This window comes from Oncorhynchus clarkii, chromosome 6, assembly GCF_045791955.1.
Source record: "Oncorhynchus clarkii lewisi isolate Uvic-CL-2024 chromosome 6, UVic_Ocla_1.0, whole genome shotgun sequence".
Classification (NCBI taxonomy): domain Eukaryota; kingdom Metazoa; phylum Chordata; class Actinopteri; order Salmoniformes; family Salmonidae; genus Oncorhynchus; species Oncorhynchus clarkii.
Window position 1 is genome coordinate 89,825,919 of NC_092152.1, and position 22,782 is coordinate 89,848,700.

General features: G+C 42.7%; 1 protein-coding gene across 1 annotated transcript in view; it reads left to right on the top strand.

The window, feature by feature from the left end:
• The first annotated feature begins 1,588 nt into the window (after nucleotides 1–1,588).
• LOC139411794 (transient receptor potential cation channel subfamily M member 1-like) overlaps nucleotides 1,589–22,782 on the top strand; it is a 103,422-nt gene continuing 82,228 nt past the window's right edge. The window contains exon 1 of the mRNA XM_071158540.1: nucleotides 1,589–1,723. Coding sequence (XP_071014641.1) covers nucleotides 1,649–1,723 — 75 coding nt within the window. The 5' untranslated portion in view covers nucleotides 1,589–1,648. The remainder of the gene's footprint in view (nucleotides 1,724–22,782) is intronic.

Sequence of the window (22,782 nt, forward strand, 5' to 3'; positions counted from 1 at the left end):
AAAACAGTTTTTCTTTTTACCTTTAAAAAAAAAACCATAAAATCGTCTTAAAACATCTGCATAGCTTTTTATCATAATACTTCCCCTCAAAACCATTCCTCTCCTGTTCTCTTTCTCTATATGTACTAATTCAGCAGCAGGCTTTAAACTAAAGCCTTTATGGGGGGGGATTTCTGAGTAGTTGTCCTAAAGTAGATTTTTACGTCCCAAAATCGCCATTTATTAAATATCTATCCATTAAAGAGCTGCTGCATTGGATGGTCTGTTCTGCTCTGCCCCGGTAGCTGTGGTCCATTAAGCCTGATTATAGAGAGTTAGAGAGAGAGGGAGAGGAGAGGAAGGGGGGGGGGGTCTATGTGTCAACGTAGTGTGGTAGTGTAGTTAAGCTGTCATCTCTACTTCAGTAGATCCCTCCTTTCTGTACAACAGCACAGAGAAGAGAAATCATAGAGGAGTCTGATCACAGAGGAGACAGATCACAGGAGAAGACAGATCACAGAGGAGACAGATCACAGAGAAGACAGATCACAGAGGAGACAGATCATAGAGGAGACAGATCACAGGAGGAGACTGATCACAGGAGGAGACAGATCAGAGGAGAAGACAGATCACAAAAGGAAACAAATCACAGAGGAGACAGAGGAGACAGATCACAGAGGAGACAGATCACAGAGGAGACAGATCACATAGAAGACAGTTCACAGGAGAAGACAGATCATAGGCGACACCGATCACAGAGAAGACAGATCACAGAGAAGACAGATCACATAGGAGACAGATCAGAGGAGGAGACAGATCAGAGGAGAAGACAGATCATAGGCGACACCGATCACAGAGAAGACAGATCACAGAGAAGACAGATCACATAGGAGACAGATCACAGAGGAGACAGATCAGAGGAGGAGACAGATCAGAGGAGAAGACAGATCACAAAAGGAAACAGATCACAGAGGAGATAGAGAAGACAGATCACAGAGAAGACAGATCACAGGAGTCGAAAGATCACAGAGAAGACAGATCACAGAGAAGACAGATCACAGGAGAAGACAGATCACAGAGAAGACAGATCACAGAGGAGACAGACCACAGAGAAGACAGATCACAGAGGAGACAGATCAGAGGAGAAGACAGATCACAGAGGAGACAGATCACAGAGGAGACAGATCAGAGGAGAAGACAGATCACAGAGGAGACAGATCAGAGGAGAAGACAGATCACAGAGGAGACAGATCACAGAGGAGACAGATCAGAGGAGAAGACAGATCACAGAGAAGACAGATCACATAGGAGACAGATCACAAAGAAAACCAACCACAGAGGAGACAGATCAGAGGAGAAGACAGATCACAAAAGGAAACAGATCACAGAGGAGACAGATCACAGAGAAGACCGATCACAGAGAAGACAGATCAGAGGAAGAGACAGATCAGAGGAGGAGACAGATCACAGGAGGAAACAGATCACAGGAGGAGACCAGGGAAGTTCTAGAACAGAACTGGAAGTCAAGTTTCTCTGAGAGGTTGATTCCGTCAGTTCTACTCAGGTCAGAGTTCTGTGTTGGTCTTGACGTTAGCAAAGTCATGGGGCTGTCAGTGGGTGACGGTCTGGAGGAAGCTCTGTAATAGAGGTGGCAGCAGGACCAGTCATCATGGAGAAGAGGGGGAGCAGTGCTGGATCCTTCAGAAGGGCCTCCATCAAGAGAACCACGTCTGGGTCTCAGAAGGTAAGGAGGTGGTCGTGGCGGTGGTCAGGTAGCAGTGGTGTGAGGCACCCAAGGGGGCACTAATGGACAAAGTCAATATCTTGGCATTATTTTGGTGTGTATCATGTCTATGTATATGCTATACATGTCGTTTAAACATTTCAGTGGGCTCTGTCATGTATTTGAAGTGATCAACAGGTGATTATTGATTGGTCAGTTATTTTGAGGGGCTGAACCTGCAGGTCGAAGGTGTTGTCTTGGTTTGTTAAAGGAAGGGGTTGTTTCCTCTCTCCTCTTTAGAGGGATGTTTCTAGAAGTTTCCGTCGTTCGAACAGAAAGGATTTACACCGCTGGTGGGAGCTGTGACACACAGCTGTATTTACTGTGTTCCCATGGTTACTGAGGCATTACTCTGTGACACACAGCTGTATTTACTGTGTTCCCATGGTTACTGAGGCATTACTCTGTGACACACAGCTGTGTTTACTGTGTTCCCATGGTTACTGAGGCATTACTCTGTGACACACAGCTGTGTTTACTGTGTTCCCATGGTTACTGAGGCATTACTCTGTGACACACAGCTGTGTTTACTGTGTTCCCATGGTTACTGAGGCATTACTCTGTGACACACAGCTGTGTTTACTGTGTTCCCATGGTTACTGAGGCATTACTCTGTGACACACAGCTGTGTTTACTGTGTTCCCATGGTTACTGAGGCATTACTCTGTGACACACAGCTGTGTTTACTGTGTTCCCATGGTTTCTGAGGCATTACTCTGTGACACACAGCTGTGTTTACTGTGTTCCCATGGTTACTGAGGCATTACTCTGTGACGCACAGCTGTGTTTACTGTGTTCCCATGGTTACTGAGGCATTACTCTGTGACACACAGCTGTGTTTACTGTGTTCCCATGGTTACTGAGGCATTACTCTGTGACACACAGCTGTGTTTACTGTGTTCCCATGGTTACTGAGGCATTACTCTGTGACACACAGCTGTGTTTACTGTGTTCCCATGGTTACTGAGGCATTACTCTGTGACACACAGCTGTATTTACTGTGTTCCCATGGTTACTGAGGCATTACTCTGTGACACAGCTGTGTTTACTGTGTTCCCATGGTTACTGAGGCATTACTCTGTGACACACAGCTGTGTTTACTGTGTTCCCATGGTTACTGAGGCATTACTCTGTGACGCACAGCTGTGTTTACTGTGTTCCCATGGTTACTGAGGCATTACTCTGTGACACACAGCTGTGTTTACTGTGTTCCCATGGTTACTGAGGCATTACTCTGTGACACACAGCTGTGTTTACTGTGTTCGCATGGTTACTGAGTCATTACTCTGTGACACACAGCTGTGTTTACTGTGCTCCCATGGTTACTGAGGCATTACTCTGTGACACACAGCTGTGTTTACTGTGTTCCCATGGTTACTGAGGCATTACTCTGTGACACACAGCTGTGTTTACTGTGTTCCCATGGTTACTGAGGCATTACTCTGTGACACAGCTGTGTTTACTGTGTTCCCATGGTTACTGAGGCATTACTCTGTGACACACAGCTGTGTTTACTGTGTTCCCATGGTTACTGAGGCATTACTCCGTGATTAGCTTGGCTCCGACTGAGCATTTGGCTTTTCTCAAGCATCGCTTTGTACTCTAATTTATTGAATAAATGTGCTTTTTTAAAAGCGTTTTTACACAATATGTAACAAGGCTTCTCATGCTATGTTATTCTATTTGTTATATTATAAAGTGTTAGTCGTAAACATACAGTATATTTTCACATTCAAACATTACATATAGTACAACCAACAGATTCATTAAAAAAACAAAAATTGCATGAAATGCCTATTTCCATTCAGTACCTTAGACGAAGTCATAACAGGCAGTCCAATTAGATACAATTAATAACTTAGGAGTATTTGAACAAACGTGGAGGACTAGAATGTTTTGGGGAGGATTGTTGGTAATGTGATCAAATGGAGATCCCTCTGAGAGATCCCCCCCTAAATAGAGAGCCCCTGAGATATCCCCCCCTAAATGGAGAGCCCCCTGTGAGATCCCCCTAAATGGAGCCCGCCTGTGAGATCCCCCTAAAGGTGACCCCCCCTCTGAGATCCCCCTAAAGGCGACCCCCCCCCCCTCTGAGATCCCCCTAAAGGTGATCCCCCCTCTGAGATCCCCCTAAAGGTGATCCCCCTCTGAGATCCCCCTAAATGGCGAGCCACCTCTGAGATCCCCCTAAATGTGATCTCCCCTCTCTGAGATCCCCCTAAAGGGAATCCCCACTCTGAGATCCCCCTAAAGGTGATCCCCCTTCTGAGATCCCCCTAAAGGTGATCCCCCCCTCTGAGATCCCCCTAAAGGTGACCTCCCCTCTGAGTTCCCCCTAAAGGTGACCCCCCCTCTGAGATCCCCCTAAAGGTGACCTCCCCTCTGAGATCCCCCTAAAGGTGACCCCCCCCCCCCTCTGAGATCCCCCTAAAGGTGATTCCCCCCCTCTGAGATCCCTCTAAAGGTGATTCCCCCCCCCCCTGAGATCCCTCTAAAGGCGATCCCCCCCCCCTCTGAGATCCCCCTAAAGGTGATCCCCCCTATGAGATCCCCCTAAAGGTACTCTCAGTGATATGGAGTTACTCGAGCCATCTATTCTGCAGATAACTGACTATAGCAGTACTCTCAGTGATACGGAGTCACCGAGCCATCTATTCTGCAGATAACTGACTATAGCAGTACTCTCAGTGATACGGAGTTACTCGAGCCATCTATTCTGCAGATAACTGACTATAGCAGTACTCTCAGTGATATGGAGTCACCGAGCCATCTATTCTGCAGATAACTGACTATAGCAGTACTCTCAGTGATACGCAGTCACCGAGCCATCTATTCTGCAGATAACTGACTATAGCAGTACTCTCAGTGATATGGAGTTACTGGAGCCATCTATTCTGCAGATAACTGACTATAGCAGTACTCTCAGTGATATGGAGTTACTGGAGCCATCTATTCTGTAGATAACTGACTATAGCAGTACTCTCAGTGATACGGAGTCACTGGAGCGATCTATTCTGCAGATAACTGACTATAGCAGTACTCTCAGTGATACGGAGTCACCGAGCCATCTATTCTGCAGATAACTGACTATAGCAGTACTCTCAGTGATATGGAGTTACTGGAGCCATCTATTCTGCAGATAACTGACTATAGCAGTACTCCCAGTGATATGGAGTTACTGGAGCCATCTATTCTGCAGATAACTGACTATAGCAGTACTCTCAGTGATACGGAGTCACTGGACCATCAGGATGTGATTTGAGCGTTTAATCTGTGAGAACGGCTCTGTGAAGCCACCGGCAGGCAGCAACTAGCTCTAATCCCCAGGGCTTTTATTCTTTCTTATGTCATTCTCCTCTCATGTGATTAAAACACATTACACTGTACACTTCAGGATAGGATTATAAACACAATACACTGTACACTTCAGGACAGGATTATAAACACAATACACTGTACACTTCAGGACAGGATTATAAACACAATACACTATACACTTCAGGACAGGACTATAAAACACAATACACTGTACACTTCAGGACAGGATTATAAACACAATACACTGTACACTTCAGGACAGGATTATAAACACAATACACTATACACTTCAGGACAGGATTATAAACACAATACACTATACACTTCAGGACAGGATTATAAACACAATACACTGTACACTTCAGGACAGGACTATAAACACAATACACTATACACTTCAGGACAGGATTATAAACACAATACACTGTACACTTCAGGACAGGACTATAAACACAATACACTGTACACTTCAGGACAGCACATTCAAAGTGCTATCCCATTACCTAAACACATTCAACATGCTATCCCATTACCTAAACACATTCAACATGCTATCCCATTACCTAACACATTCAACATGCTATCCCATTACCTAAACACATTCAACATGCTATCCCATTACCTAACACATTCAACATGCTATCCCATTACCTAACACATTCAACATGCTATCCCATTACCTAAACACATTCAACGTGCTATCCCATTACCTAAACACATTCAACATGCTATCCCATTACCTAAACACATTCAACATGCTATCCCATTACCTAACACATTCAACATGCTATCCCATTACCTAACACATTCAACATGCTATCCCATTACCTAACACATTCAACATGCTATCCCATTACCTAACACATTCAACATGCTATCCCATTACCTAACACATTCAACATGCTATCCCATTACCTAACACATTCAACATGCTATCCCATTACCTAAACACATTCAACATGCTATCCCATTACCTAACACATTCAACATGCTATCCCATTACCTAAACACATTCAACATGCTATCCCATTACCTAAACACATTCAACATGCTATGCCATTACCTAAACACATTCAACGTGCTATCCCATTACCTAAACACATTCAACATGCTATCCCATTACCTAACACATTCAACATGCTATCCCATTACCTAACACATTCAACATGCTATCCCATTACCTAACACATTCAACATGCTATCCCATTACCTAAACACATTCAACATGCTATCCCATTACCTAAACACATTCAACATGCTATCCCATTACCTAAACACATTCAACATGCTATCCCATTACCTAAACACATTCAACATGCTATCCCATTACCTAAACACATTCAACGTGCTTCATGACCAGACTACGAACTGACCTTCATGTCTTAAAGTAATGATGGATTGTTGTTTCTCTTTGCTAATTTGAGCTGTTGTTGCCATAATATGGACTTGGTCTTTTACCAAATAGGGCTCTCTTCTGTATACCCCCCTACCTTGTCACAACACAACTGATTGGCTCAAACGCATTAAGAAGGAAATATATTCCACCTGTTAATTGAAACGCATTCCAAATGACTACCTCGTGAAGCTGGTTGAGAGAATGCCAAGAGTGTGCAAAACTGTCATCAAGGCAAAGAGTGGCTACTTTGAAGAATCTCAAATATAAAATAAATGTCGATTTGTTTAACACTTTTTTGGTTATTACATGATTCCATGTGTGTTATTTCATTCAGTGTTGATGTCTTCACTATTATTCTACAATGTCGAGAATAGTAAAACTAAAGGAAAGCCCTGGAATGAGTCGGTGTGTCCAAACTGTTGACTGGTATTGTATATACACATACATATGAAGAGTTTACTTCCAAAATGCTTTGTAAACTCAGTAAAAAAAAGAAAAACCCATTGTTCAGGATTCTGTCTTCCAAAGATAATTCGTAAAAATCCAAATAACTTCACAGATGTTCATTGTAAAGGGTTTAAACACTGTTTCCCATGCTTGTTCAATGAACCATAAACAATGAATGAACATGCACCTGTGGAACGGTCGTTAAGACACTAACAGCTTACAGACGGTAGGCAATTAAGGTCACAGTTATGAAAACTTAGGACACTAAAGAGGCCTTTCTACTGACTCTGAAAAACACTAAAAGAAAGATGCCCTGGGTTCCTGCTCATCTGTGTGAATGTGCCTTAGGCATGCTGCAAGGAGGCATGAGGACTGCAGATGTGACCAGGGCAATAAATTGCAATGTTGTACTGTGAGACGCCTACAACAGCGCTACAGGGAGACAGGACGGACAGCTGATCATCCTCACAGTAGCAGACCACGTGTAACAACACCTGCACAGGATCGGTACATCCAATAATCACACCTGCGGGACAGGTACAGGATGGCAACAACAACTGCCCGAGTTACACCAGAAATGCACAATCCCTTCATCAGTGCTCAGACTGTCCTCAATAGGCTGAGAGAGGCTGGACTGAGGGCTTGTAGGCCTGTTGTAAGGCAGGTCCTCACCAGACGTCACCGGCAACAATGTTGCCTATGGGCACAAACCCACCGTCGCTGGACCAGACTGGCAAAAAGTGGTCTTCACTGACAAGTCAAGGTTTTGGCTCACCCGGGTTGGTGGTCGGATTCGCATTTATCATCGAAGGAATGAGCGTTACACCGAGGCCTGTACTCTGGAGCGGTATTGATTAGGAGGTAGAGGGTCCATCATGGTCTGGGGCGGTGTGTCACAGTATCATTGGACTGAGCTTGTTGTCATTGCAGGGAATCCCAACACTGTGTGTTACAGGGAAGACATCCTCCTCCCTCATGTGATACCCTTCCTGCAGGCTCATCCTGACATGACCCTCCAGCATGACAATGCCACCAGCCATACCTCTCGTTCTGTGTGTGATTTCCTGCAAGACAGGAATGTCAGTGTTTTTTTGTTGTTGCTGAGTTTATGCATATCCAGAAATTAGATTGGATTATTCATAGAAATTCTGAATGAGATTGGTGTGTTTTTTCACTATCTAATCATGACGTGGGGTTGATCAATTACAGATATGTTTTGTTTCAAATCTATGATTTCATGGTTTCATTTCAGAGAGACAAATAACTATGTTTTTGAGCAAAATACTATATTTCCACTACACTCTCAGATAAATAAGTATTACTGCTAGGTTTTACATGTCACAAATAACTACAATTTCTATAAATAAATGTACAAAAGTACTGAGACTTGATCATTCAGGGACATTCAACACCTCTTGGAAAGACATTCTGGTTTGTCTTTGGCATTAACATTTGTGTTCCTGTCTCACTGAAAAATACAGAGATTTTGTATTGTTGGCTGAGGTGAGGATTCCTCAAACCTTTTACCTGAGCTTTGCTCCTTTCATATTTCGTTTGAGCCTGACTTTTCTCTGCCAGCAGAGAATCATATGAACTGATTAAGTGAGAGCATTGCCTGACTGTCTAAATCTGTCTCTGTTTCGGGCTCTTGGCCCGTTACGCTCTGCCTGCTGGCCCCTTGAGCCCTGGTAGAGCCCATCAAACTTAATTACACACGTTTGGGGGGGGGGGGGGGGGGGGGGGGGGGGGGGGGGGATCACCACCGTTTCTAATGGCAAACGACCACTGCTTGACCGTACTCACATACAACACAATCACATAATCGCCTTTGTAGTCAGAGGGCCCTAACGGTTCAGGAATGGGCCTTTCAGTATAGTGTTGAGGTAGTTGTAATAGGAATCACTTGTTATCATGTGACTTTTTAGCACAAGACTGTATAATAGCATTTCTCTCTCTTTCTCTTTCTCTCTCTCTCTCTGAGAGAAATAACTGTACTTGTTATTTACCATATAAGGATTATAATGTGTATAGTCTTAATATTAAAGGAGGAATATCCAGATTAAACATTTTAGATTTGATCTTTATGGGTATAAAATATAATAAAATAAGTCTTCTCCATTTATCAGTTTTAAAAACACACAAAAACGTAATGTTCTCTAAAGACTTATCTAAAATATCCCATCAGCCACCACAGCATTCCTTCCTCTCTCAGCCGCTGAGTCTGTGAGACCACCTGACATCCTTTAGGGCTAATCAACAGCATGTCGGCCTCATGTGACGCCTCGCTGCTTTACCCAGAGACCAGTAGAGCACAATCAGTCTTTTATCTGGCTAATAGCATCCAAAGACAGAAGCTGTGAAATCCCAGTCTGCTTCCTTAATGGTACCCTATTCCCTGTATAGTACACTACTATAGACCAGAGCCCTATATAGTGGTACTACTATAGACCAGAGCCCTATTCCCTATATAGTGTACTACTATAGACCAGAGCCCTATTCCCTATATAGTGGTACTACTATAGACCAGAGCCCTATTCCCTATATAGTACACTACTATAGACCAGAGCCCTATTCCCTATATAGTGGTACTACTATAGACCAGAGCCCTATTCCCTATATAGTGGTACTACAATAGACCAGAGCCCTATCCCCTATATAGTGGTACTACTATAGACCAGAGCCCTATTCCCTATATAGTGGTACTACTATAGACCAGAGCCCTATTCCCTATATAGTGGTACTACTATAGACCAGAGCCCTATTCCCTATATAGTACACTACTATAGACCAGAGCCCTATTCCCTATATAGTGGCACTACTATAGACCAGAGCCCTATTCCCTATATAGTGGTACTACTATAGACCAGAGCCCTATTCCCTATATAGTACACTACTATAGACCAGAGCCCTATTCCCTATATAGTGGCACTACTATAGACGAGAGCCCTATTCCCTATATAGTGGTACTACTATAGACCAGAGCCCTATTCCCTATATAGTACACTACTATAGACCAGAGCCCTATTCCCTATATAGTACACTGCTATAGACCAGAGCCCTATTCCCTATATAGTACACTGCTATAGACCAGAGCCCTATTCCCTATATAGTGGTACTACTATAGACCAGAGCCCTATTCCCTATATAGTACACTGCTATAGACCAGAGCCCTATTCCCTATATAGTACACTGCTATAGACCAGAGCCCTATTCCCTATATAGTGGTACTACTATAGACCAGAGCCCTATTCCCTATATAGTGGTACTACTATAGACCAGAGCCCTATCCCCTATATAGTGGTACTACTATAGACCAGAGCCCTATTCCCTATATAGTGGTACTACTATAGACCAGAGCCCTATTCCCTATATAGTGGTACTACTATAGACCAGAACCCTATTCCCTATATAGTACACTACTATAGACCAGAGCCCTATTCCCTATATAGTGGCACTACTATAGACCAGAGCCCTATTCCCTATATAGTGGTGCTACTATAGACCAGAGCCCTATTCCCTATATAGTACACTACTATAGACCAGAGCCCTATTCCCTATATAGTGGTACTACTATAGACCAGAGCCCTATTCCCTATATAGTACACTACTATAGACCAGAGCCCTATTCCCTATATAGTACACTGCTATAGACCAGAGCCCTATTCCCTATAGAGTACACTGCTATAGACCAGAGCCCTATTCCCTATATAGTGGTACTACTATAGACCAGAGCCCTATTCCCTATATAGTACACTGCTATAGACCAGAGCCCTATTCCCTATATAGTACACTGCTATAGACCAGAGCCCTATTCCCTATATAGTGGTACTACTATAGACCAGAGCCCTATTCCCTATATAGTGGTACTACTATAGACCAGAGCCCTATTCCCTATATAGTGGTACTACTATAGACCAGAGCCCTATTCCCTATATAGTGGTACTACTATAGACCAGAGCCCTATTCCCTATATAGTGGCACTGCTATAGACCAGAGCCCTATTCCCTATATAGTGGTACTACTATAGACCAGAGCCCTATTCCCTATATAGTGGTACTACTATAGACCAGGGCCCTATTCCCTGTATATAGAGCACTACTATAGACCAGAGCCCTATTCCCTATATAGTACACTGCTATAGACCAGAGCCCTATTCCCTATATAGTACACTGCTATAGACCAGAGCCCTATTCCCTATATAGTGGTACTACTATAGACCAGAGCCCTATTCCCTATATAGTACACTGCTATAGACCAGAGCCCTATTCCCTATATAGTACACTGCTATAGACCAGAGCCCTATTCCCTATATAGTGGTACTACTATAGACCAGAGCCCTATTCCCTATATAGTGGTACTACTATAGACCAGAGCCCTATCCCCTATATAGTGGTACTACTATAGACCAGAGCCCTATTCCCTATATAGTGGTACTACTATAGACCAGAGCCCTATTCCCTATATAGTGGTACTACTATAGACCAGAGCCCTATTCCCTATATAGTACACTACTATAGACCAGAGCCCTATTCCCTATATAGTGGCACTACTATAGACCAGAGCCCTATTCCCTATATAGTGGTGCTACTATAGACCAGAGCCCTATTCCCTATATAGTACACTACTATAGACCAGAGCCCTATTCCCTATATAGTGGCACTACTATAGACCAGAGTCCTATTCCCTATATAGTGGTACTACTATAGACCAGAGCCCTATTCCCTATATAGTACACTACTATAGACCAGAGCCCTATTCCCTATATAGTACACTGCTATAGACCAGAGCCCTATTCCCTATATAGTACACTGCTATAGACCAGAGCCCTATTCCCTATATAGTGGTACTACTATAGACCAGAGCCCTATTCCCTATATAGTACACTGCTATAGACCAGAGCCCTATTCCCTATATAGTACACTGCTATAGACCAGAGCCCTATTCCCGATATAGTGGTACTACTATAGACCAGAGCCCTATTCCCTATATAGTGGTACTACTATAGACCAGAGCCCTATTCCCAATATAGTGGTACTACTATAGACCAGAGCCCTATTCCCTATATAGTGGTACTACTATAGACCAGAGCCCTATTCCCTATATAGTGGCACTACTATAGACCAGAGCCCTATTCCCTATATAGTGGCACTACTATAGACCAGAGCCCTATTGCCTATATAGTGGTACTACTATAGACCAGGGCCCTATTCCCTATATAGTGGTACTACTATAGAGCAGAGCCCTATTCCCTATATAGTGGTACTACTATAGACCAGAGCCCTATTCCCTATATAGTGTACTACTATAGACCAGAGTCCTATTCCCTATATAGTGGTACTACTATAGACCAGAGCCCTATTCCCTATATAGTGGTACTACTATAGACCAGAGCCCTATTCCCTATATAGTGGTACTACTATAGACCAGAGCCCTATTCCCTATATAGTGGTACTACTATAGACCAGGGCCCTATTCCCTGTATATAGAGCACTACTATAGACCAGGGCCCTATTCCCTATATAGTGGTACTACTATAGACCAGAGCCCTATTCCCTATATAGTGGTACTACTATAGGCCAGAGCCCTATTCCCTATATAGTGGTACTACTATAGACCAGAGCCCTATTCCCTATATAGTGGTACTACTATAGACCAGAGCCCTATTCCCTATATAGTGGTACTACTATAGACCAGAGCCCTATTCCCTATATAGTGGTACTACTATAGACCAGAGCCCTATTCCCTATATAGTGGCACTACTATAGACCAGAGCCCTATTCCCTATATAGTGGCACTACTATAGACCAGAGCCCTATTGCCTATATAGTGGTACTACTATAGACCAGGGCCCTATTCCCTATATAGTGGTACTACTATAGAGCAGAGCCCTATTCCCTATATAGTGGTACTACTATAGACCAGAGCCCTATTCCCTATATAGTGTACTACTATAGACCAGAGTCCTATTCCCTATATAGTGGTACTACTATAGACCAGAGCCCTATTCCCTATATAGTGGTACTACTATAGACCAGAGCCCTATTCCCTATATAGTGGTACTACTATAGACCAGAGCCCTATTCCCTATATAGTGGTACTACTATAGACCAGGGCCCTATTCCCTGTATATAGAGCACTACTATAGACCAGGGCCCTATTCCCTATATAGTGGTACTACTATAGACCAGAGCCCTATTCCCTATATAGTGGTACTACTATAGGCCAGAGCCCTATTCCCTATATAGTGGTACTACTATAGACCAGGGCCCTATTCCCTATATAGTGGTACTACTATAGACCAGAGTCCTATTCCCTATATAGTGGCACTACTATAGACCAGAGCCCTATTCCCTATATAGTGGCACTGCTATAGACCAGTGCCCTATTCCCTATATAGTGTACTACTATAGACCAGAGCCCTATTTCCTATATAGTGGTACTACTATAGACCAGTGCCCTATTCCCTATATAGTGTACTACTATAGACCAGAGCCCTATTCCCTATATAGTGGCACTACTATAGACCAGGGCCCTATTCCCTATATAGTGGCACTACTATAGACCAGAGCCCTATTCCCTGTATATAGTGGTAATACTATAGACCAGAGCCCTATTCCCTATATAGTACACTACTATAGACCAGAGCCCTATTCCCTATATAGTACACTACTATAGACCAGAGCCCTATTCCCTATATAGTGGTACTACTATAGACCAGAACCCTATTCCCTATATAGTGGTACTACTATAGACCAGAGCCCTATTCCCTATATAGTGGTACTACTATAGACCAGAGCCCTATTCCCTGTATATAGTGGTACTACTATAGACCAGAGCCCTATTCCCTATATAGTACACTACTATAGACCAGAGCCCTATTCCCTATATAGTGGTACTACTATAGACCAGAGCCCTATTCCCTGTATATAGTGGTACTACTATAGACCAGGGCCCTATTCCCTAAATAGTGGTACTACTATAGACCAGAGCCCTATTCCCTGTATATAGTGGTACTACTATAGACCAGGGCCCTATTCCCTATATAGTGGTACTACCATAGACCAGAGCCCTATTTCCTATATAGTGGTACTACTATAGACCAGAGCCCTATTCCCTATATAGTGGTACTACTATAGACCAGTGCCCTATTCCCTATATAGTGTACTACTATAGACCAGAGCCCTATTCCCTATATAGTGGCACTACTATAGACCAGGGCCCTATTCCCTATATAGTGGCACTACTATAGACCAGAGCCCTATTCCCTGTATATAGTGGTAATACTATAGACCAGAGCCCTATTCCCTATATAGTACACTACTATAGACCAGAGCCCTATTCCCTATATAGTACACTACTATAGACCAGAGCCCTATTCCCTATATAGTGGTACTACTATAGACCAGAACCCTATTCCCTATATAGTGGTACTACTATAGACCAGAGCCCTATTCCCTATATAGTGGTACTACTATAGACCAGAGCCCTATTCCCTGTATATAGTGGTACTACTATAGACCAGAGCCCTATTCCCTATATAGTACACTACTATAGACCAGAGCCCTATTCCCTATATAGTGGTACTACTATAGACCAGAGCCCTATTCCCTGTATATAGTGGTACTACTATAGACCAGGGCCCTATTCCCTAAATAGTGGTACTACTATAGACCAGAGCCCTATTCCCTGTATATAGTGGTACTACTATAGGCCAGAGCCCTATTCCCTATATAGTGGTACTACTATAGACCAGAGCCCTATTCCCTATATAGTGGTACTACTATAGACCAGAGCCCTATTCCCTATATAGTGGTACTACTATAGACCAGAGCCCTATTCCCTATATAGTGGTACTACTATAGACCAGAGCCCTATTCCCTATATAGTGGCACTGCTATAGACCAGAGCCCTATTCCCTATATAGTGGCACTACTATAGACCAGAGCCCTATTGCCTATATAGTGGTACTACTATAGACCAGGGCCCTATTCCCTATATAGTGGTACTACTATAGAGCAGAGCCCTATTCCCTATATAGTGGTACTACTATAGACCAGAGCCCTATTCCCTATATAGTGTACTACTATAGACCAGAGTCCTATTCCCTATATAGTGGTACTACTATAGACCAGAGCCCTATTCCCTATATAGTGGTACTACTATAGACCAGAGCCCTATTCCCTATATAGTGGTACTACTATAGACCAGAGCCCTATTCCCTATATAGTGGTACTACTATAGACCAGGGCCCTATTCCCTGTATATAGAGCACTACTATAGACCAGGGCCCTATTCCCTATATAGTGGTACTACTATAGACCAGAGCCCTATTCCCTATATAGTGGTACTACTATAGGCCAGAGCCCTATTCCCTATATAGTGGTACTACTATAGACCAGGGCCCTATTCCCTATATAGTGGTACTACTATAGACCAGAGTCCTATTCCCTATATAGTGGCACTACTATAGACCAGAGCCCTATTCCCTATATAGTGGCACTGCTATAGACCAGTGCCCTATTCCCTATATGTGTACTACTATAGACCAGAGCCCTATTTCCTATATAGTGGTACTACTATAGACCAGTGCCCTATTCCCTATATAGTGTACTACTATAGACCAGAGCCCTATTCCCTATATAGTGGCACTACTATAGACCAGGGCCCTATTCCCTATATAGTGGCACTACTATAGACCAGAGCCCTATTCCCTGTATATAGTGGTAATACTATAGACCAGAGCCCTATTCCCTATATAGTACACTACTATAGACCAGAGCCCTATTCCCTATATAGTACACTACTATAGACCAGAGCCCTATTCCCTATATAGTGGTACTACTATAGACCAGAACCCTATTCCCTATATAGTGGTACTACTATAGACCAGAGCCCTATTCCCTATATAGTGGTACTACTATAGACCAGAGCCCTATTCCCTGTATATAGTGGTACTACTATAGACCAGAGCCCTATTCCCTATATAGTACACTACTATAGACCAGAGCCCTATTCCCTATATAGTGGTACTACTATAGACCAGAGCCCTATTCCCTGTATATAGTGGTACTACTATAGACCAGGGCCCTATTCCCTAAATAGTGGTACTACTATAGACCAGAGCCCTATTCCCTGTATATAGTGGTACTACTATAGACCAGGGCCCTATTCCCTATATAGTGGTACTACCATAGACCAGAGCCCTATTTCCTATATAGTGGTACTACTATAGACCAGAGCCCTATTCCCTATATAGTGGTACTACTATAGACCAGTGCCCTATTCCCTATATAGTGTACTACTATAGACCAGAGCCCTATTCCCTATATAGTGGCACTACTATAGACCAGGGCCCTATTCCCTATATAGTGGCACTACTATAGACCAGAGCCCTATTCCCTGTATATAGTGGTAATACTATAGACCAGAGCCCTATTCCCTATATAGTACACTACTATAGACCAGAGCCCTATTCCCTATATAGTACACTACTATAGACCAGAGCCCTATTCCCTATATAGTGGTACTACTATAGACCAGAACCCTATTCCCTATATAGTGGTACTACTATAGACCAGAGCCCTATTCCCTATATAGTGGTACTACTATAGACCAGAGCCCTATTCCCTGTATATAGTGGTACTACTATAGACCAGAGCCCTATTCCCTATATAGTACACTACTATAGACCAGAGCCCTATTCCCTATATAGTGGTACTACTATAGACCAGAGCCCTATTCCCTGTATATAGTGGTACTACTATAGACCAGGGCCCTATTCCCTAAATAGTGGTACTACTATAGACCAGAGCCCTATTCCCTGTATATAGTGGTACTACTATAGACCAGGGCCCTATTCCCTATATAGTGGTACTACCATAGACCAGAGCCCTATTTCCTATATAGTGGTACTACTATAGACCAGAGCCCTATTCCCTATATAGTGGTACTACTATAGACCAGAGCCCTATATAGTGGTACTACTATAGACCAGAGCCCTATTCCCTATATAGTGGTACTACTATAGACCAGAGCCCTATTCCCTATATAGTGGTACTACTATAGACCAGAGCCCTATTCCCTATATAGTGGTACTACTATAGACCAGATCCCTATTCCCTATATAGTGGTACTACTATAGACCAGAGCCCTATTCCCTATATAGTGGTACTACTATAGACCAGAGCCCTATTCCCTATATAGTACACTACTATAGACCAGAGCCCTATTCCCTATATAGTGGTACTACTATAGACCAGAGCCCTATTCCCTATATAGTGGTACTACTATAGACCAGAGCCCTATTCCCTATATAGTACACTACTTTAGACCAGAGCCCTATTCCCTATATAGTGGTACTACTATAGACTAGAGCCCTGTTCCCTATATAGTGGTACTACTATAGACCAGAGCCCTATTCCCTACATAGTGGTACTACTATAGACCAGAGCCCTATTCCCAATATAGTGGTACTACTATAGACCAGAGCCCTATTCCCTATATAGTACACTACTATAGACCAGAGCCCTATTCCCTATATAGTGGTACTACTATAGACCAGAGCCCTATTCCCTATATAGTGGTACTACTATAGACCAGAGCCCTATTCCCTATATAGTGGCACTACTATAGACCAGAGCCCTATTCCTTATATAGTGGTACTACTATAGACCAGAGCCCTATTTCCTATATAGTGGTACTACTATAGACCAGAGCCCTATTCCCTATATAGTACACTACTTTAGACCAGAGCCCTATTCCCTATATAGTGGCACTACTATAGACCAGAGCCCTGTTCCCTATATAGTGGTACTACTATAGACCAGAGCCCTATTCCCTATATAGTGGTACTACTATAGACCAGAGCCCTATTCCCTATATAGTGCACTACTTTAGACCAGAGCCCTATTCCCTATATAGTGGTACTACTATAGACCAGAGCCCTATTCCCTATATAGTACACTACTATAGACCAGAGCCCTATTCCCTATATAGTGGTACTACTATAGACCAGAGCCCTGTTCCCTATATAGTGGTACTACTATAGACCAGAGCCCTATTCCCTACATAGTGGTACTACTATAGACCAGAGCCCTATTCCCTATATAGTACACTACTATAGACCAGAGCCCTATTCCCTATATAGTACACTACTATAGACCAGAGCCCTATTCCCTGTATAGTGGTACTACTATAGACCAGAACCCTATTCCCTATATAGTGGTACTAATATAGACCAGAACACAATTCCCTATATAGTGGTACTACTATAGACCAGAGCCCTATTCCCTATATAGTGGTACTACTATAGACCAGAGCCCTAATCCCTATATAGTGGTACTACTATAGACCAGAGTCCTATTCCCTATATAGTGGTACTACTATAGACCAGAGCCCTATTCCCTATATAGTGGTACTACTATAGACCAGAGCCCTATTCCCTATATAGTGGTACTACTATAGACCAAAGCCCTATTCCCTATATAGTGGTACTGCTATAGACCAGAGCCCTATTCCCTATATAGTGGTACTACTATAGACCAGAGCCCTATTCCCTATATAGTGGTACTACTATAGACCAGGGCCCTATTCCCTATAATTTGGTACTACTATAGACCAGAGCCCTATTCCCTATATAGTGGTACTACTATAGACCAGATCCCTATTCCCTATATAGTGGTACTACTATAGACCAGAGCCATATTCCCTATATAGTGGTACTACTATAGACCAGAGCCCTATTCCCTATATAGTGTACTACTATAGACCAGATCCCTATTCCCTATATAGTGGTACTACTATAGACCAGAGCCCTATTCCCTATATAGTACACTACTATAGACCAGAGCCCTATTCCCTGTATATAGTGGTACTACTATAGACCAGAGCCCTATTCCCTGTATATAGTGGTACTACTATAGACCAGAGCACTATTCCCTATATAGTGGTACTACTATAGACCAGAGCCCTATTCCCTATATAGTGGTACTACTATAGACCAGAGCCCCATTCCCTATATAGTGGTACTACTATAGACCAGAGCCCCATTCCCTATATAGTGGTACTACTATAGACCAGAGCCCTATTCCCTATATAGTACACTACTATAGACCAGAGCCCTATTCCCTATATAGTACACTACTATAGACCAGAGCCCTATTCCCTGTATATAGAGCACCACTATAGACCAGAGCCCTATTCCCTATATAGTGGTACTACTATAGACCAGAGCCCTATTCCCTATATAGTACACTACTATAGACCAGAGCCCTATTCCCTATATAGTGGTACTACTATAGACCAGAGCCCTATTCCCTATATAGTACACTACTATAGACCAGAGCCCTATTCCCTATATAGTACACTACTATAGACCAGAGCCCTATTCCCTATATAGTACACTACTATAGACCAGAGCCCTATTCCCTATATAGTGGTACTACTATAGACCAGAGCCCTATTCCCTATATAGTACACTACTATAGACCAGAGCCCTATTCCCTATATAGTACACTACTATAGACCAGAGCCCTATTCCCTATATAGTGGTACTAGTATAGACCAGAGCCCTATTCCCTATATAGTACACTACTATAGACCAGAGTCCTATTCCCTATATAGTACACTACTATAGACCAGAGTCCTATTCCCTATATAGTACACTACTATATACCAGAGTCCTATTCCATATATAGTACACTACTATAGACCAGAGCCCTATTCCCTATATAGTGGTACTACTATAGACCAGTGCCCTATTCCCTATATAGTACACTACTATAGACCAGAGCCCTATTCCCTATATAGTACACTACTATAGACCAGAGTCCTATTCCCTATATAGTACACTACTATAGACCAGAGTCCTATTCCCTATATAGTACACTACTATAGACCAGAGCCCTATTCCCTATATAGTGGTACTACTATAGACCAGAGCCCTATTCCCTATATAGTACACTACTATAGACCAGAGCCCTATTCCCTATATAGTGGTACTACTATAGACCAGAGCCCTATTCCCTATATAGTACACTACTATAGACCAGAGTCCTATTCCCTATATAGTACACTACTATAGACCAGAGTCCTATTCCCTATATAGTGGTACTACTATAGACCAGAGCCCTATTCCCTATATAGTACACTACTATAGACCAGAGCCCTATTCCCTATATAGTGGTACTACTATAGACCAGAGCCCTATTCCCTATATAGTACACTACTATAGACCAGAGCCCTATTCCCTATATAGTACACTACTATAGACCAGAGCCCTATTCCCTATATAGTACACTACTATAGACCAGAGCCCTATTCCCTATATAGTACACTACTATAGACCAGAGTCCTATTCCCTGTATAGTGGTACTACTATAGACCAGAGCCCAATTCCCTATATAGTGGTACTACTATAGACCAGAGCACTATTCCCTATATAGTGGTACTACTATAGACCAGAGCCCTATTCCCTATATAGTGGTACTACTATAGACCAGAGCCCCATTCCCTATATAGTGGTACTACTATAGACCAGAGCCCCATTCCCTATATAGTACACTACTATAGACCAGAGTCCTATTCACTATATAGTACACTACTATAGACCAGAGCCCTATTCCCTATATAGTGGTACTACTATAGACCAGAGCCCTATTCCCTATATAGTGGTACTACTATAGACCAGAGTCCTATTCCCTATATCGTGGTACTACTATAGACCAGAGCCCTATTCCCTATATAGTGGTACTACTATAGACCAGAGCCCTATTCCCTATATAGTGGTACTACTATAGACCAGAGCCCTATTCCCTATATAGTGGTACTACTATAGTCCAGAGCCCTATTCCCTATATAGTGGTACTACTATAGACCAGAGCCCTATTCCCTGTATAGTGGTACTACTATAGACCAGAGCCCTATTCCCTATATAGTGGTACTACTATAGGCCAGAGCCCTATTCCCTATATAGTGGTACTACTATAGACCAGAGCCCTATTCCCTATATAGTGGTACTACTATAGACCAGAGCCCTATTCCCTATATAGTGGTACTACTATAGACCAGAGCCCTATTCCCTATATAGTGGTACTACTATAGACTAGAGCCCTATTCCCTATATAGTGGTACTACAATAGACCAGAGCCATGTTCCCTATATAGTACATTACAATAGACCAGAGCCCTTTTCCCTATATAGTGGTACTACTATAGACCAGAGCCCTATTCCCTATATAGTACACTACTATAGACCAGAGTCCTATTCCCTATACAGTACACTACTATAGACCAGAGTCCTATTCCCTATATAGTACACTACTATAGACCAGAGTCCTATTCCCTATATACTACACTACTATAGACCAGAGTCCTATTCCCTATATAGTGGTACTACTATAGACCAGAGCCCTATTCCCTATATAGTACACTACTATAGACCAGAGTCCTATTCCCTATATAGTACACTACTATAGACCAGAGTCCTATTCCCTATATAGTACACTACTATAGACCAGAGTCCTATTCCCTATATAGTACACTACTATAGACCAGAGCCCTATTCCCTATATAGTGGTACTACTATAGACCAGAGCCCTATTCCCTATATAGTACACTACTATAGACCAGAGCCCTATTCCCTATATAGTGGTACTACTATAGACCAGAGCCCTATTCCCTATATAGTACACTACTATAGACCAGAGTCCTATTCCATATATAGTACACTACTATAGACCAGAACCCTATTCCCTATATAGTGGTACTACTATAGACCAGAGCCCTATTCCCTATATAGTACACTACTATAGACCAGAGCCCTATTCCCTATATAGTGTTACTACTATAGACCAGAGCCCTATTCCCTATATAGTACACTACTGTAGACCAGAGCCCTATTCCCTATATAGTGGTACTACTATAGACCAGAGCCCTATTCCCTATATAGTACACTACTATAGACCAGAGCCCTATTCCCTATATAGTACACTACTATAGACCAGGGCCCTATTCCCTATATAGTGGTACTACTATAGACCAGAGCCCTATTCCCTATATAGTGGTACTACTATAGGCCAGAGCCCTATTCCCTATATAGTGGTACTACTATAGACCAGGGCCCTATTCCCTATATAGTGGTACTACTATAGACCAGAGTCCTATTCCCTATATAGTGGCACTACTATAGACCAGAGCCCTATTCCCTATATAGTGGCACTGCTATAGACCAGTGCCCTATTCCCTATATAGTGTACTACTATAGACCAGAGCCCTATTTCCTATATAGTGGTACTACTATAGACCAGTGCCCTATTCCCTATATAGTGTACTACTATAGACCAGAGCCCTATTCCCTATATAGTGGCACTACTATAGACCAGGGCCCTATTCCCTATATAGTGGCACTACTATAGACCAGAGCCCTATTCCCTGTATATAGTGGTAATACTATAGACCAGAGCCCTATTCCCTATATAGTACACTACTATAGACCAGAGCCCTATTCCCTATATAGTACACTACTATAGACCAGAGCCCTATTCCCTATATAGTGGTACTACTATAGACCAGAACCCTATTCCCTATATAGTGGTACTACTATAGACCAGAGCCCTATTCCCTATATAGTGGTACTACTATAGACCAGAGCCCTATTCCCTGTATATAGTGGTACTACTATAGACCAGAGCCCTATTCCCTATATAGTACACTACTATAGACCAGAGCCCTATTCCCTATATAGTGGTACTACTATAGACCAGAGCCCTATTCCCTGTATATAGTGGTACTACTATAGACCAGGGCCCTATTCCCTAAATAGTGGTACTACTATAGACCAGAGCCCTATTCCCTGTATATAG